This window comes from Pyrus communis, chromosome 9 (assembly GCF_963583255.1).
Source record: "Pyrus communis chromosome 9, drPyrComm1.1, whole genome shotgun sequence".
NCBI lineage: Eukaryota > Viridiplantae > Streptophyta > Magnoliopsida > Rosales > Rosaceae > Pyrus > Pyrus communis.
The window spans coordinates 12,866,014-12,884,042 of NC_084811.1; the positions used below are offsets into that span (position 1 = coordinate 12,866,014).

General features: G+C 37.4%; 1 protein-coding gene across 1 annotated transcript; it reads right to left on the reverse strand.

Annotated features, from left to right (window-relative positions):
* Positions 1-1,129: 1,129 nt before the first annotated feature.
* LOC137745835 (protein PSK SIMULATOR 1-like) lies at positions 1,130-3,886 on the reverse strand. The gene is made up of 2 exons (XM_068485858.1): positions 3,598-3,886; positions 1,130-3,218 (listed from the first exon to the last, which is right to left on the reverse strand). The coding sequence occupies exon 2, from the start codon at positions 3,153-3,155 to the stop codon at positions 1,449-1,451; it is 1,707 nt and encodes a 568-aa protein (XP_068341959.1). The 5' UTR covers positions 3,156-3,218; positions 3,598-3,886; the 3' UTR covers positions 1,130-1,448.
* Between the last annotated feature and the right edge of the window lie 14,143 nt (positions 3,887-18,029).

Genomic DNA, 18,029 nt, shown 5'->3' on the forward strand with positions numbered 1-18,029 from the left:
TTTGGGTTTTTGGTGGGGTGGGGTGGGAAGTCTTAAAGAAGTAAGTTGTACGGCATTACTGAAGAATCATTGTGTAGAAAAAGAAGATCAATCGATTGATCATGCATGGTTTTTGATTAAAAATTTACATAAGAAAAAGTTAATCATTTGGATTTTTCCTTGTAGTTGGTATGATAAGGGAAAAGAGGTGGGGGGGGGGGGGGGGGTGTGGGAAGTCTTTTTTTTTTTTGGGTTTTTGGTGGGGTGGGGTGGGAAGTCTTAAAGAAGTAAGTTGTACGGCATTACTGAAGAATCATTGTGTAGAAAAAGAAGATCAATCGATTGATCATGCATGGTTTTTGATTAAAAATTTACATAAGAAAAAGTTAATCATTTGGATTTTTCCTTGTAGTTGGTATGATAAGGGGAAAGAGGGGGGGGGGGGGGTGTGGGGTGGGAAGTCTTAAAGAAGTAAGTTGTATGGCATTACTGAAGAATCATTGTGTAGAAAAAGAAGATCAATCGATTGATCACGCATGGTTTTTGATTAAAAATTTACATCAGAAAAAGTTAATCATCTGGATTTTTCCTTGTAGTTGGTATGATAAGGGGGAAAAAGAGGGGGGGGGGGGGGGGTGGGGGTGGGGTGGGGTGGGAAGTCTTAAAGAAGTAAGTTGTACAACATTACTGAAGAATCATTGTGTAGAAAAAGAAGATCAACTGATTGATCACGCATGGTTTTTGATTAAAAATTTACATAAGAAAAAGTTAATCATCTGGATTTTTCCTTGTAGTTGGTATGATAAGGACCCAAACAATAGGGGCAACATGATCAGCACATAGTCAATTTCTGACCGTTGATATATATGAAGAACATAATTCATTGATACTATTACCAAAAGAGGAGTGATTTCTGCCTTTTCACCTCTGACTCCCCTTTTTTTGCGGTCATTAGATTGAATAGATCAAATAAGAATCAATTGACAAAATTAGGAGTGCAGGAGGTCAAAAGGGAGTGCTGCAATCATTTACCCTTCCGAAAAACAGAGGACAAAAAGAGGAGAAAATAATTAAAAAGAAGCAATCAATCTGATTAAATGAATGTTGCTACGGATATGTCAAAAGATCGGTGCAAATATACCTATCCGTTATGCCACTGAGTTTCGTATTACAAGATAAGCTTTACAAGAAACTGACCATAGGCCACCATTTCATCCAACATATGAACAAACGAAAGAATCGTTGAGTTCCTTTGAAGAAAAACTAAACAGCAAAACAGAAGCGAAACGTGTTAATTTGATGCGTTAAACATCTTAAGAGTGGTGTAATTCGATTTCTGATCACTTAAAACTACTTCTTGGAAGTGTTGTCTAGTAACTCATGCTTCTCTAAACCACTTTATTGATGAACATCTCCACCTTATAGACCTGTGCAAGTCCAAAATCTGCTAATGCCATCTGCAGAATTTGTTAAGCAATTTCATCCCGCTTGAGGATATAATCATCGTATGGCCAGCTGCCACCAGCGTCTCGCATAGCCTTCCTATTAAGTTCGTCAACCATGCACATATAGTTCAGACCAATGAGAAGCTCTGTAATTGCATCTTCAGTTTTAGCCTGACTTGCAAAGTAAAGGGTCTGGACCAGAAGCACATTTGTCTTGGAAACTTCCTGCTGCTTCACAATATTGTGGTCAGAATGCCACCGTATCATGTTATGGGCGAGTGGAGCAAGCCATCCCAAGATGTGCTCCATTGCTCGATTCCACTCTCCTGCAAGGGCAGGATTATACACAGATGAGCCCATAGTTTTGGCATATGACTTTAGTCTAGCTCTCAGTGCAGCTCTTATGGTTGTGGTCAACATATTGTAAAGATCAGATCTTACGTCAAGGCTGATCAAGTGAGGTGATGAAGCTATCTTTTCAATCAAAACTATCAAATATGCGTAATGGAGAGCTAGAGCAGCATCGCCAAGGGTAGATGGTGGAGCATTCAATAGTGTGCATTTTGAACTAAACAGGGACAGTTTAGAATAGATGCCGTGGCTGAAAGATTGAGATCCCATATGTGTGTACTTTAAGTTATCAAAATGTTTGATACCGGTAATTCTCAACCTCATAGAACCACCCATATCTGGCTTGCAGCTCTCAAGAACAGGAGAATTGCTTCCACCCGTCACACATTCTTTAAAAGACCGAACATGAGCAAACCGTTTGGGTTTTAGATGGGAATAACTTCCATGTTGGACGGATGACTGGTGATGAGCTTGCTGCTGCTTGTTTGTTCTATTCTTGCCAGCATTAAGCCTCGGCTTTGTAAGCGACCTCCCAAGAGGTCCAGAATAGAACCCACATGGATTACCATCAGATGGATGAACGGAAGAGTGCATAAGAGCAGAAAATGAATGACTGCGGGAAAGACAAACAGAATTGATAACTTCAGAGCTATCCATTCCCTCTCCCAAAGCCATTTGATTAAATCCAAAGACCAGCTTTATCCTCTCTAACATTGTAAAAAGGGATCTTGCCAAAAGTCGGACAATGTAATCATACGTTCTACTCCAAGGAGACATATCTTGTAAAATTTTCACTTCTTGACGCCGCCACATTACCTTCTGTTGAAACTCAAGCAATTTTACCCGATTTACTTCAGGATTAGCGCGCATTCTCCTCAGAGTTTGCTCAAGCTCTGCCAGCACTTCCAGCTCCTGCGATAATTGCATTGTAGCCTCAACAAATTTCTCCATTTTCTTCACTTTCCTCTCCATTTTGCTCCAACTGTAAGCCCATCCAAGCCACTGAAAACCATTCTCGACAGGGTCCTCGAAAATTTCTTCAAAACGGTGATACACAGGGTCAGTGCACTTCTTCCCAAGCCTGACGACAGACATTGCCAGATATCCCAAATCCTCAATTATCTCATTCAGTGCAAGTTCCATCAAGTAATCATCGTTGTCAGACACGAGCCTTCTGACCCCAATCAAGTTAACAATCTCTTCCCTCAACCTAAGCATCTCATTCTCACTCACACTATTCCATAAATTAACCATCTTTAACATCAACCCCGCAACTTCAAATGCCAGAATTCCAATCACCGGCTTGTCAGCCTCCGCCAAACGACTCCATGAGAACCTCAAACTACCAAACCAGGACCCAGACACTATCTCACCCCCCATTTAAGCACATACACCGCAAAGTGCGAAACTAACCCTAAACAGAAACCTCAGTAGATTCCTTTCCTGTCCCAGAACAAGAAGTACAACTATATTATATTGTTAAACACAAAACAAAATCACAATTTCTTGACCCCGAAAAAACACAGAAATTTCATGGAATTAACCCTAAATCCCAAAATATATCTTAGCTCAATAGTAAAACCATACACAAATATAAAACAATCATGGCTCTAACCCTTCATTTGGTTGCTCGGAAAGACATTAAATACCCAAAAATCAAATAAAGAAATTGATAATTTCCCGGGTCCAGAACACAAGAATTACAACATTTTCTTACCAACCAAACAGCCCTCACAGATTCAAACAACAATACACTAACACAAGCATATACACTGGTACTAACGCTGTTCATACATACAGTTACAGTAGGAAGAACACTCACCGTTTTACTCGAACAAGGTGGAAGCTTGACATTGATCTGAAGCGCAGAATTAAACAAACATGGCTGAGCTACAGAAAGAGAGGAAAGAGGAGGAAGGTTTGAGCGTTTGGGGGTTGGAGTGGGAGGTAGTGCGTAGGTTTTGACCGTACGTGCCACCTGCGTACAAATAGCCGCGCCCGCAACGCGGAGAAAAACAGGGGAGACAAATCTTAAGTCGAAAAGAGTCCGAAACGAGTCGTAACCGGTCCAATCGAGGTGAAAAGCAGGATATTACGTCGCCCCTTGGGGAATGCCAATGGTCCGGTTCTTTACATTTTTAATATTATTTTTATAACAGCAATTCCCACTTAAATACTCCGTAGGCCGGAGGTAATTCAATTCCTTCAAGTGAGCGATAACTGTTTTTAATAAACAGTAACTAGCTAAGTGCATCTCTACTTCTAAACTAAATAACCTTGAATGTTGGTATAAAAATATTACTATGATTTAGTACAAGATAATTTTATTTTTAATTTCGAATAATAATAAAAGATTGGTTGGTTGAAAGTATTTGAAAATATTGAAATATGGTGTTAGGTGGAAAAACATGGTTAGGTATTTATAAAAAAAAAATACATATATTTAATTTTTTGTATTTTTAATTATGTTTATATAATTTTTAATTATTTTTTTATTTGTGGTTGTCAGCTTTGCGTCACATGGCCTAGGGGCTGGCCCTGTCGATTCTTGGAGGAACTACAGGGAGCCCAGTGAATATTTTGTTTTTTAATAAACAATATTATTTACTTTAAGGGGGAGTGGGCAGCTTGAAGGGTTTTTAGGTGGGGAAATGGATTTAATTGACTATCCCCTAGGGGATTTTTTTGGGCTAGTGCTCAAAGGGAGTTCAAATTTTTTTTAACAAACAATATTATTTACACTAAGACCATCTTCAACCCTTAGAATTTTAGGTTTTAAACTAACTCAATCATTCTCCAATGGTTGAGCTTAAAATAAGTTTTTTTTTAGTTAAAACATTAAAATTTGAGCAAATATAACCCATAATTTAAACTAGGGATAAAATTGCATGCATTAGCACTCCTAAACAACTCTTATATTAAAAGATTAAAGGCTTATTCTTAAACCATTGAATGTGCCCACAATATCAAGAACCGAAGGATAAGTTGAACAACCTAAATATACCAAAATACGTATCCAAAATTTTAGATACTTGATGTTATCTTTTATTCTATGATCCTAACATATTCTTATTTTTTATGAGGAAAAAAATAAAAACATGTATGTTATTTATATAATAAATGTGACATTGTCAAGGCAAATTAAGTATATTTTTGGATGATTTGGTTGGTGGGTTGATAGGGACGTGTAGTTGCGAGTGGGTGTTCTTGGACATGGGTGGTTTGTGGTTGGCAAGAGCATTGGGCATTTCACTGTGGGATTGCGTTGGGCCGCCAGTGATCGAGGCCGACAACAACAAAGAAGAAACAAAGAAAGGGTGTTTTGCATTGTTGAATGTTGAATGTTTTTGTTTGTATTAGCTTGCTGGTTTTGTTGTTAGTGAATTGTGTTTGGGGTATTTCCAGGCGCATATACTTGTCACCTAAGATAAAATTTGATTAACTTTCCTCTTCTAAACGGGAGATATTATGAGGATGAGAATCTTCTTCGGATTCTCTTTGTGAGGATTTCGGGGATCATTTCATCGTGTTTTTTCATCGTACATTATGCGGCTAGTTTTCGTCAGGTACTGTTTGTGTTCAATTTTAAATAAAAAAAATTCAAAATGATTTATGGCCGTATAATAACAGATGAACGGAAATGATGAAGTGATTCTCAAAGTCCTCACAAAGAGGATCCAGATAGAATCTTATTCCATATTATAATGAGAGGGTGTGCAATGGATTTTAGAGAGAGAGAGACTTCTCATATCAGATGGTACATTTGTTTTGTTCTACACTTGGTTTAATGAGGGATAATCAACTGAATTTAAAGTTTAAGAAGAAATGGGCAGGGCCTTATAAATTCAAGATGATAATCAGCGAATACCTCTTTTAAAAAAAACACAAGTTTTGTCTAGATTTGGGAAACTTCGACCCTTCTTTCATAAGCCTTTCCCCTATGTTTTATTGTTTTGGTACTCCTAGCATGGTTCTTAGTTGAAGTACCATACCAACTAACCCTTTCGCAAGGAATCAACCCATCAACACAGCCTGAGAAAGCTTAGTTTAAAACACAACACTCTTTGTTTTAACCCTGTCACTGTTATAGTGACGCGTTTGGCCTTGTTTTACACTTACATGTATGATTTGATTTACCTTTTTACATTTCCAAATTGTGTAAAGTTCATATTATTTAGTTTTCTTTTTGCGTCATCGTCATTGATTGATTGCACTTCTCTGGCGAGACAATGGCAGAAGCAAGGGTTACAAGAAGATCTTGCAGCGGAGCGAGTTTCCAATCAGATCCATCATTTCTCTCATCTCATTGCAACTATGTCCTCCATATCGCCATTTCAAATGGCGCTCTCACATCTGTATGATGTTGCCATCATCTCTCTCATAAGTCTTCTTCCACAGGTTTTTCTTACTTCTTGAATCGGATCTATGGCCCCAAATCCTCTTTATTAACTACAAACATCCATGTTGATATATAGTTTTTAGTGGAGACATAAATTAATCACATTGAATAGAAGAATGACACATGGAATTTTGGCTTAATATGACAACTTTATCCTTGACGTTGTTAGAAGATAGGAGCATATTTATGCGACTTTGTTATCTTATTTCTTTGCATTTACTTAGTTAATTTCCATTTATTATAGTGATTAGTTTATTTTCGTATTATTGTAGGTTCAATTGGTGAAGATGACAATAAATGGCCAAAAGGAGCAATTTGGAGCAATTTTGGATTTGGATTGGATAGCATTTGTATGGAGCATAATTGTGACATCCCGTCCCGAAACTATCAGAGCGTACATGTGAAATGACTACTTTACCCCTAGTTCGTTTTCGTTATGTTTATTAGGTGTTTTGTGTGGTGTTGGCATGTGTTGGGCCACACACACACACTCACTCTCATTGTCTCTCTGTCCATTTCCCTGTCTCTCTCCCGTGAACCCCATTCCTTCCTCTTCCTTTGAACGTACAGACACACCCCCAAACCCATCAAACCTTAGCAGATCGAGGGAACCAAGACCACTGTCGAGCTCGTGAGGTTGAGAGGAGTGCAGCTGTACCATTTTCAGGTAAGATTATCATTGTTTTCACGTTGATTTCACAAGGTCCGATTTGGGGTACTATTCATGCGAACGTAATTTCTTACGTTTTATGAAATTTGAAGCTCGTAGCTAGCTTAGTGGGGTCCCAAGGAGTCTCGGAGTAGCTCGTTTGACGGAAGTGGACATCGGGATCGCCGTGTTCGAAGTTGGCCGGATTTGGAGTTTGGTGACAGGTGAGATCTCGCGATTTTTAAGTCTTAAAAGTGGTATATTTATGTTCTCCTAGTTCTAGGCGTCATTTTGGTACAAAAATCGTGAAAATTGGTTGAAAAATGAAGGAGTTAGGACGTTTTAAAGATTTTCCAGTTTTCCGGCGCCGGCGACGGCACCGGAGGCTCGCCGGAGAAGGAGACAGAATATTCCGTCAAGTCTGACGGAATATTCCTGACGCCGTTAACGGAATCCGTTAGAACTAACGGAATATTCCTTACGGCGTCAGTTGACGCCGTCAGCGTGCCAGGCACGTGCCTGCGCGTAGGGGCGCGTGCGGCGGTGGAAAATTTTTCTAAAAATTTGGGTGTGATCCTAAGGTTGTGTAGAGCACGTTGGTATATTCATTTGTCCAATTTGAGCAATGTATGAGAAGTTATTACGAGAAGTTGGTTATATGCTTTAAAATTGACGTTTTTATAGTTGTTTCGCATATAGGTGATACGTATCCCGAGGACGAGCGTGGTCACTCGAGGCAGGGGGGCTACGACCCTTCCACATACCAGTGAGTGGGCTTTTAGTTTTCCGTATATACCTATATACTATATTTTTCCCAGAAATTGATTAAATGGTTATTAGTTATATGCCATGCATTACATTATCGTTATTCATGCATCGTTGGTTACGTTAGTAGTTGCATATATATATACATATGCATATTGGGTGCTGTGGACGCACAGGTAAGTGCCAGGTAAGTGTTATCCATATTTACATTCAGTAATGGTTTGAGATGCTTAGAAAGCTCATAACCTGCACCCCCGGTGTTAGTGCTCCTGCCCATAGTAGGGCACAGTCCTTCACGTGATGTTCACCTCCCGCACCACACGCTCAGCTTGGATCCAAGTTAGGTGCACAGTCCTGTCGTAGAGACCACATTAGGTGGTTCTGACTCGTAGGTGACCCGCGATTATTTGCACAGCCTTCACGTGATCGTAGCACTAGAGCGTATATATGTATTACACCTAGGCCTGTCGTACATACCACTTTAGGTGGTTCCGACTCGTGGGCAGGTTCAGTGATCGAGTTTGAGATTTGAGCTCTATATGCAGCCGTACAGGTCACGTTAGGTGACTCCGGCTGTCAGATTATGTTATTGATATGAGTTATACCTGAGCACTTGCATTTCATTATGAGATTTTGACATGGCATATTCTTGAGCATGATTGACATATCTATATACATATGTATATATGTTTATTTTCTGGGAAGTATACAGGTTTTACGGCGAGGGGTTAGAATGTATTTTTTCTAAATGGTTTTTGAAAAGCTTTGTTTTTGCCCACTCACTCTTTTGTTTTGCGCCCCTCCAGGTTCTAGTTGCTTAGCTGTTTCGGTGGTTTCCCAGAGGGATTTTCCGGCATTTCTGACAGACACTCACCAGCGTAGGGTCACCTTCGGGTGTACTATTGTCGAATCATTTTCTTTGGACTGCTGTAGACTTAATGCTCTGAACTTAGCGTCTCACTTACGCTAACACACGTTTTTTTAGTACTTTGTATACTGGTTTTTAATTATTCGTACTCTTTATATTACTTTTTCATTAGCTTCCGCACGTGCACATGGTTACGTCACCTCCGTGTGATGGCCAGCACGCCCTGATCTCGGTCGGGGTGTGTCAATAATGGATGGACATTTTTGGTGACAAATGACGCTAAAAATGTGCTACAAATCTGGAATAATTAAATTAAGGCTTGGAAGACAAGGAATCAGCTGAAAACAAGGAGATCTTAGCCAACCTTATCATATCTTATCTAGTCTTATATTATCCCATATTATCCAAACATTATCCTATTTAATCCAACATTATCTAAACTTATCTCCAGCTGCAAAAGGAGTCCTTATCCTATTCTAAATACTTCCCATCTGATTCTAGGAGTCCTAATCCATCCAAACAACTCAATCCCTTTCCTCCTTGGATTCAGCCATTTTAACCCTATATATATATATATATATGAAGTTCCTGCAGAGATATAGAGAGTTTTTAGAGAGAATTTCAGAGAGAAAAATACAAAGAGTGCCACAACTTTGCAAGGAAGGAAGAAGAAGAAGAAGCTTGGAGCCGTGCCTGCCATCTAAAGCCTTTTGGATTGCTGGAGTGTTTCTAGGTGTATTTTATCCTTAGTTTTAGTCCAATGTTTGTTTTAATTTGGTTTTCAATTATGATGAACATGTAGAACTAATTTCTTTTTAGCTAGGGGTGAATTCAAAGCCATGAACATATATGTGATATGAATTGATTACATCCAGTTATTGTTTCGTAAAACATGAATGCGATTTACTTATCTATTTGATTGACAACTTATTCTTGTATGTTGATTAAGGATGCATACTTAGTTTGCATGCATGAATTTGATGCTAAAAATATAAGGGAATTTCACCTAATTGTTATGAACTTATATTTACAAGTAATGGAGGTTGCTAGTCACGATCGCATTAAGTAAATTCCTAGCAGGAGTATTATGCAGTTTATAGTTATGAATGCCTTGTCAATGCTTATGATTTTCATAGAACTTAATGATCTTTGATATGTATCTCTATCATGTAGTTCATATAGGGAACTTGATAAAAATAATTTGATTGCGTTGTTGAGTCCAATTCAATGAATTTAGGAAAATCCGATGGTTAATTTGTGCAGTTCACGGTTAACTTAGGGCATTGTCATTCATGGTTTATTGGAATAATAATTGGAAATCGATTTGTATGCATATGTGTCATGTGTGGAGAAGGACCCTCTAGCTAGCCATTCACCCATTAAAACACCCAATTTCTTCCAAAGTTGTTTAGAGTCATTAAATATGTTTGCTTTTACTTTAAATTTGTCAAAAACCACTTCCCCCTTTATATTTCATGTCTTTTAGTTATAATCTATTCAAACAGGTTTCTTTTTAGTGTTTTGAGTCAACATACGTTAGAATTTGTCCATACACATTGTTTCGAGTCAATTTGTTTGTTTTGTGTAGTTTTGAGTAGTTTGACTCAGTCTTGAGTCGTAAGAGTCTAGTTAATTGTAATTGAGTCTAATTTGAGTAGATTAGCATCCCTCCTAATCTCCGGCCTAGAACGATCCCTACTTTCACATACTACAACTATCTAAAAAGGGTTTAATTTGTGTGTTAAGAAATATCACATCCAGACCACACCAGACCTCAAGGGGCTAAGCATTTTCCTGCTTTATAAATCTTGGGGCTTTTGTCCCACACACAAATCAAGGTGTTCTTCGAGCCCATGTGTTAGAAGTACGCTCATAAAGCCACTCATTTGATGCAATGGCTTTTGAAATACTTATGTTAATCTATTTATTTAGTTTAATGGAAGAGCAATATTTATTGTTAATCACCACTTGATGTATTATGTGTTTAATCAATAATGGAATCCAAGGAATGTAATCAACGCGAGAGATAAGTAATCTAAATATGCAAGATCAATGAGAGCTTTCTCTTATGTTGATTCCCAAACATTGCTAGCCATAGGATTGTTAATTATGCATTGACAATCCGCTAAGGCTAGTATGTGTGATGTCAACTCAATTGAGTGTATGACTTGTCTCAAGTCAATAGTGTTAGACACTAAGACAAACACATAGGTTCTCAAAAGGTTGTTGAGTACACTGAACAATGATCAACAGAGAGTTCTAACAAATTTTTCATGTAAGAACTCATAAGTTGCAATTAAATAGTTTAATTGTGTGATTTAGTTGGTGATTACAATTAAATAGTTTAATTGTGCATAGTTAAGATTAATTAATTAGTTAATTAATCATACGAAAAAATTCTTATTAGGCTTTAAGTTAGCTTCAGGTTTTGTGGCCAAAATAAATTTTGGCCCATAAGGCCTATTTTGCTAAAGTTGTATGACAACTTAAACAAAATAGACAATTAGCCCAATGACTAGAGGGAGGCTGTTTATGCAAGGAGGGAAGGCTAAATTTCAAGTTTGCCACTCACTTGTGGGTAAGTATAAAAGTGAAGTTAGAGCTTTAACCTCATTCGGGTTTTTTTAAAGACATATAGTGAAACATTTTCTCTCTTTTCTTTCTAAGGAGGCTAGCCGCTTAGAGGAAGTATAGCTAGAAATCTTTCTTCTTCCAATTCATTCCATGTCCTCTTCACATCTCACCTTGTTGTGGAAACTTAGTGACTTTCAACCTTCGAAGCTTTGGAGATCATTTTCACCAAATCCTCATAAAGCAATGAGGAAAGAGGCAAGGAGGGAAACATCCAAGGAGATAGAAGTGAACTTGAAGGTCATCCATTTGCATGATAACTTTGTAAATAGAAGGATGGGCTTCAAGGGTATGAAAGTTCAAATCCTTCTATTTAACTATGTAAAGAATCTTGGTTCACCATTCACTAGGCTTTGAATTTCATGGGACTTAGAATACTTTTTGAGTTCTTGCATGCTTTAATAGTTATTTTGTATACTTGTATACTCAAATGCTTTTAGTAAGTCAAAGTTTTCCTTCACCATGATATCCCACTGATGCCATTGTTTTTTCCAGGCCCAAGGAGGCGGGGGTTAACTTTTCGAAGTCTTCTTTAGGTGTCCCCGCACTCCAGCGCCACTATGTACCAGAGTCCTCCCAGAGACTTCCTATATCTACCCCTATGGGAATTGGTCTGCATCACGCTAGTTGAACATAGTGATCTGCCTAGTATGGCCTGAAAACTCACCTCCCAACTACCTGGGAGGATAGTCCCTCCTATAAATAGCCAAGTCTAATACAAAAATTGGTTATCACCACTAAGGCCCTAAGGCATGCTCTAGTTTCTTTGTATGATCCAATCGAAGCTTTGCATTCTCTATGCTCTAGTTTCTCTTACTTTTTATATTAGACTAAATAGCCAAGTCTAATACAAAAAGTAAAGAAGAGCTTATGCTCTTTTACACCACATTTGATCAAATCAAATTACAACCAAATCTAATCTACACATATTCATGGTTCAAACAATTTTGAGAGACAGCCAATCACTAGCTTAATTATCATAGGCTTAGGTTCATAATCACTCTTTCTTTAATTAATCAAACACTTTAACTAATTAAACTAGAATGCAATAATGTCATTTGGTTTTTGTATCCATAAAATTTATTTAAATGGAGTTAAATGAAACGAAAACCTAATTCCCATTCAAAGAGGAAAAGCTATTTTTTTCCTCTAGCTAATTTGGGCCAAAATGCAAAATGCAAACTTTTGCGGTCACTTTGTAGAAATGCAAGAGTTCATGACTTCATGTAATTACAACTAAAACCCAAAACTTTCAATAATTTAAAAAACTTCATTAAAGGAACGAAACAATTTGTCCTTCAGTGAATTTGAGCATGTATTAAAAAACATAAACTTTTGGGTCAAAGTGCAAATACACAAAAGTATCAAAACTTTATGTAATTGCAAGAAAGCCCCCAAAACACCCCACTTGTTGGAGTGGCCAAATTTTGAAGAGAGTGTATGTCAAAAATTCAAAAAAATTCAAAGTGTGAGGAAAGTGTGACAAGTGTAAAAGTACTAATCTAAACACACAAACCAAGACAAACAAAGACTAAACAAAATTCAAAGTAATTTTGTGTCAAAACTTCCCAACCTTTTGTTCTTGCTATGAAAATGAAGAACACAACAAGAACAATGGAAAACATTCATGAAAACCCATAAGAGCTTCATGCAAAATTTTCACCCAAAGACACCCAAAACTATCTTAAACAAAAGGGGATTAACTTATAAACATACTAGGGTACTTAGGTAACTAATGTCACTTAAAAACTCTTTTAACAAGACAAACATGAACCCAAAAATCCACCCATGGATTTGGCTGAATTTCCCCAAACAAAAGGCTCCAGCTTTTAGTTCCAAAACTTATGCTCATTTGAACTACATCTACAACTTTTGAGATGACAAATTTTCATGCAAAATTTACATTCAAAGAGGCAAGAATAAAGCTTGTAACTATTACAACATTCAATTCTTAAGCTATGAATAACAAAACCTAAATGGGTTCATCAACTAGACCTAGGCTCTTATACCAGTTAAAGGAAACTATTTGATAAACTGAGTTCATTAAGCAACATATTGCATGCATTTAACAATTAAATGGCAGAAGCATGCACTTTAAATCAAAACTTAAACCATAAAATTCAAAGTCTAGTAGTGATGGTGAACCAAGACTTCACTTAAATTGATAGACCCTGACCCAGAATGTCCACTTGGACTCCGAATCGAGCTATGCGAGCCGGCACTAGGAAGGTGGTGAAGCCATTAAGGGTGTGTTTGTTGTACTAGACTATTTTGAACTGGACTAGCTTTAGGGACTAAGATAGACTAGCTTAGAATAGACTATGCTGAACTGATTTAGTGAAGCGTTTGGTGCAATGTCGGACTAAGAAGTAGGATAATGAACATAGTATTATCCCCAATTTGGTATTTGCTCAGACAAGGACTAAATTATTATTTTATTTAAAATTTTTTGTTAAAAATATTTTATAATATTATTGATTTTCATCATAATAAATATCCCATTCAAAACCCAAAAAAAAAAAATTAAATAAATCCCAGAGATCCTAATCCATCACTGCCTTTTCTCAAAACAAAATAAAAAAATAACTAAAAAAAACCCATCATTGCTATGCGCGTATTTGCTTTAAGAGGGGAAGCTCCAACATGCTTCTCTGCGCCTTCAAAACTAATAGAGCAGAATATCCTCTTGGAGATTCCCTCAGGGGAACGAAACCTAGATCCAAAAACGTGTATTGAAGGCTGAATCTTCCTCCTCATGCTCGGAACTATAGGAGTAGTGAAGAACCCAGATGCATTTCTGGCCATTTATTTACCCACAAAGCAAAGAGCCGCAGAGATGATTGAATTCAGCAACTATATGAGAATAACCAGTAAGTACACATTCCCGATCCTCTTCCAAATCAAATTTAGCAAATAGATATCATGATCCAAAAGTAACCCATCCATATTCTCCGATTCAACAGTAGGATCATCATCGTCAGCCTTGTTGTCGTGAATCCACCAGATCCTATATCGATCAAAAATGGAGGGAAAGATGACGAGAGATGAGACCTGTCTGGATGAAGCTCAGTAGAGGATTGCTTCGCTCTTACCAGGTCACGAGAAAGAGGCAGCGTAGTGGGGAATGATGCGAGATTTATACGCACACAAATTAAACCCTCTTTTCGTCAAATTGTAGTATATGTATAAGTAGGGATCGTTCTGGACCGGGGATTAGGAGGGATTGTTAATCACTTGGATTTGACTCAAAAACGTAAAAACGTAATATAAAACACTAAACTAGACTCAAAGAATGTAAAACTAAACTTTAAAACACTAAAACAAACCAAAGACTCAAAATGCTTTAAAACATAAACTAAATTGATTTCTAACTAATTTGACATTAAAGTAAAGGGGGATTTAAGTTTATACGAAATTAAATTAAATGAACAAATTAAAACAGAATGTAAATATGAAATTGATGAAATGGAATGAATGGATGATAGAATAGCTAAGGGGTTCTTCTCCACACATGTTACACTTGCATACAAGATTGATTCTCAGTTGATCTTTCGATAAATTATGAAACTCAACGCCCCGGGTTAATTAGGTCCGCTTAAATTAACCGTCAAGTTTTCCTTAAGTTAATGAATTGGATGGGTTAGCGCAACGCAATTCACCACATTCTCCAAAAGTCCTTTACGTGAACAGCACAATAAAGATACAATCAAAGATCATTAAGCATTATGAAAACTATAAGTGTTGACGAGACATTCGTTACTATGATGAGCATGAAACTCGTGCCAAGAATTCATTTAACGCGATTGTTTATAAGCAACCTCCACTACTTGTGAATATAAGTTCATAACGATTAGGTGAAATTCACTTATATTCTAGCGTCATATTTATGCATGAAAATTAAGCGCGCATTCTTAATAAACATTCATAAATAAGTTATCAATCAAACGGTTAAACAAATTGAATCCACAACTTATGAAATTCCAACGAAAGTTAATCAATTATATTGCAAATATAAACATAGTTTCGAATCACCCCCTAGCTAAAGGGGGTTTAGTTCCTCATAACTTTGAAATCAAAGAAACACCTAAACATTCCAACAATTCAAACTTGAATTGTATGAACGTTTAGGCACTCTTCTCTTCCATTCCTCATACGTACAAAACAAAGAGAATTAAAATGAAACATTGAAATCAAAGAAACACCTAAACATTCCAACAACTCAAACTTGAATTGTATGAACGTTTAGGCACTCTTCTCTTCCTCGTTGTTGTAGTACAAGGTCTAAGGTGAGGTTGTGTTGAATGGATTGGGGAATTATGGAAATGGATGAGGAGTGGTGTTTGGATTATAAGGGAGAGATGGGAAGCTCACGGCTAGGGAAGAATGGAAGTGTTTGAGGGGTGTTGTGTTGTGAATGAGATGATGAATGAATGAATGCTAGGGTATTTATAGGAGTAGTGGAGGGAACATAGGGCTGTTTGTTTAAGCATGCATGTGCTGGAATGTGGTGGAAAACAGCTAGGAAAACTGGAAAGGAGAATGAATGCCACGGCAAAGACAGTTTTGTGAATGATGGCAGGTTGTGTGATGGTTTTGTTGTTGGTTAAAGCTTGTGAAAGCATGTGCAATGTGTGGTGGATGAATGAGATTGCATGTGGCTTTATGTTTGAATGTTTAAAGGGTGCATGTGGGTGGATATGTGGCTGAAAATGATGAATTAGACAACCTGGAAATGGCAAGGGAAATGCACGGATTAGACTTGTTGTTTGTGTGAAGTGTGTGTGAATGCATGTGAGTGGCTGATTTGTGTGTTGGGAAATCATGTGAATTAAAGGGATGAAGGTGGGTTATGCATGGCATGGGTAGGAGTGGAATGATAGCTAGGTTATGATGATGAATGCATGTGGAATTGCAAGGAGGAAAGGTGCAGAAAATGGAAGGGGATGCACGGCTAGGAAGAAGAATGAATGATGTGCATGTGTGTGAATGCATGTGGATTAGGTGGAAAGAGGTGGGTGTGCATGTGATTTGAAATGCATATGTTTAAATGGTTGAAATGTGTAGATGATTATGAGTATGATAAGTGATAAGTGAATGATATGTTAAGTGATAAATGAATGATATGTGGTGAGTGATAAGTGAATGGAAGTGATAAGTGATAAGTGAATGGTTTGATAAGTGATAAGTGAGTGGAAGTGATAAGTGATAAATGAATGATATGTTAAGTGATAAATGAATGATATGTGGTGAGTGATAAGTGAATGATATGATAAGTGAATGCTTTAAGTGTTTAAAATAGGGAACAAAGCCCTTCCTTGCATGGCAAGGAAGGGGGACACAAGGAAACACACGACAATGTCCTAAGGTTGCAAGGAATGTTGTTTTTGTGTTCTAAAATGCGTAGGAGTCTTCAATGATGCTTAAACATGAGGTCTTTTAGGATTTAACTTTCCTACTTCAAGTCTTTAATTTCGTCCATCCTCTTGGCTCCAAGCATATGATATCCATTCCAATCTCTAATTTGCTCCAAAAGGCTCCAAAAGGCATCCTTTTGCATACCTTGCCCTTAGAACCTGAAAACACACAAAAGAAGCATAAAGGACTAAAATAACTAAAGAAACATAACGTAAATGCACGAGAACAAGCCATTTAAGTCGCATGAATATGCTCCTATCAGGGAATGCACTAGTTAGGTCCTTAGCAATCCCATGCTTTAGCGTGATACTAATTTGGGCGACCTAACGAAGCCCTTAGCCCATATGAGTCCAGGCTAGTCCCATTTAACTTAATCGTTAAACTTATCAAACATGGGATAATAATCATATCTAGTCTAGTTACACCTAAGAAGGTGAAACAAACGTGCCCTAAGTGTGGTGAAGTGGAAAATTGTGAATAAATTTAAACCTAAAAGTGACTAAATACAAGAGTGCACATGTGAGCGGGAATGAACCCATTACACACGTGATGAGCATAAGTAAAGTACAGTAAAAGTAAAATAAGAATTATACCATCGGAAGTAGGCTCCAATATTAACATTTGCCAGGAATCCTCGTCGTCATAGAATTTGGCCACTAAATCCAAGAGGCGTAAAAAACAAGGGTGAGTGGGCTTGAAAATAAAGTATTGTAAAAACCTTTTTGAAAACATATAACCCCTCGCCGTAAAACAAGTATAGTTTCCACATACATATACTACATATAGTATGAAAACACTTACCGTAAAATAAACATATAATATCAGGTGCTTATCGACATATGTTGACACATGAGTTCATGTAGATGTATTATGCACGTCACATACGAGTCCTAATTGCCTATAGCAATCTAGGATAGGACTAGCACCTACAATGGATCCAAAGTGAGGATATCCGTGCGATGTGAACATACACGTGAAGGTTGGGCCTGGCCTGGGCAAGTATTAGCACCATTATAGCATGCACAATAAGCAGTTAACATAAATATGATCATGGAACGACAATTCGATAATTCAAGTCAATAAAATACTATTCATGGCCGCAAATATAATTAAAGCATCCCAGAATAGTACGTTATGCATCCTGAAGGATTTACGATGATTTCATAATTCACATCATTACGACATTACTTATAAACTTTAATTTAAGTATGCAACGCGTATAAAATTCATTATTAAATGTATATGGAAACTAAATAAATATATACTATTTAAAAAACAAAGACCCACTCGCAGTCATGTTGTCGAGGTCATAATCCACCTCTTGGACTCAGAAAATTCTTGTGCTGTGTTTCACCTAGAAACGAAACCATTTACGTAAATATATAAAGTATTAACGTAAATTCGCATATTCGTAAAAAGTACGGCTAATAAAGGAACTATTTTAAAACGATCGAATTCTGGAAAATGGAGGGTGGATTCAGATTCGACACGTCAAGAAACCTAAAGAGGGACCTTAGGTTCTTCCAT

Excerpts from the sequence above, each read along its gene's own strand:
- LOC137745835 (XM_068485858.1), bottom strand. The coding sequence starts at position 3,155 with ATGGGGGGTGAGATAGTGTCTGGGTCCTGGTTTGGTAGTTTGAGGTTC.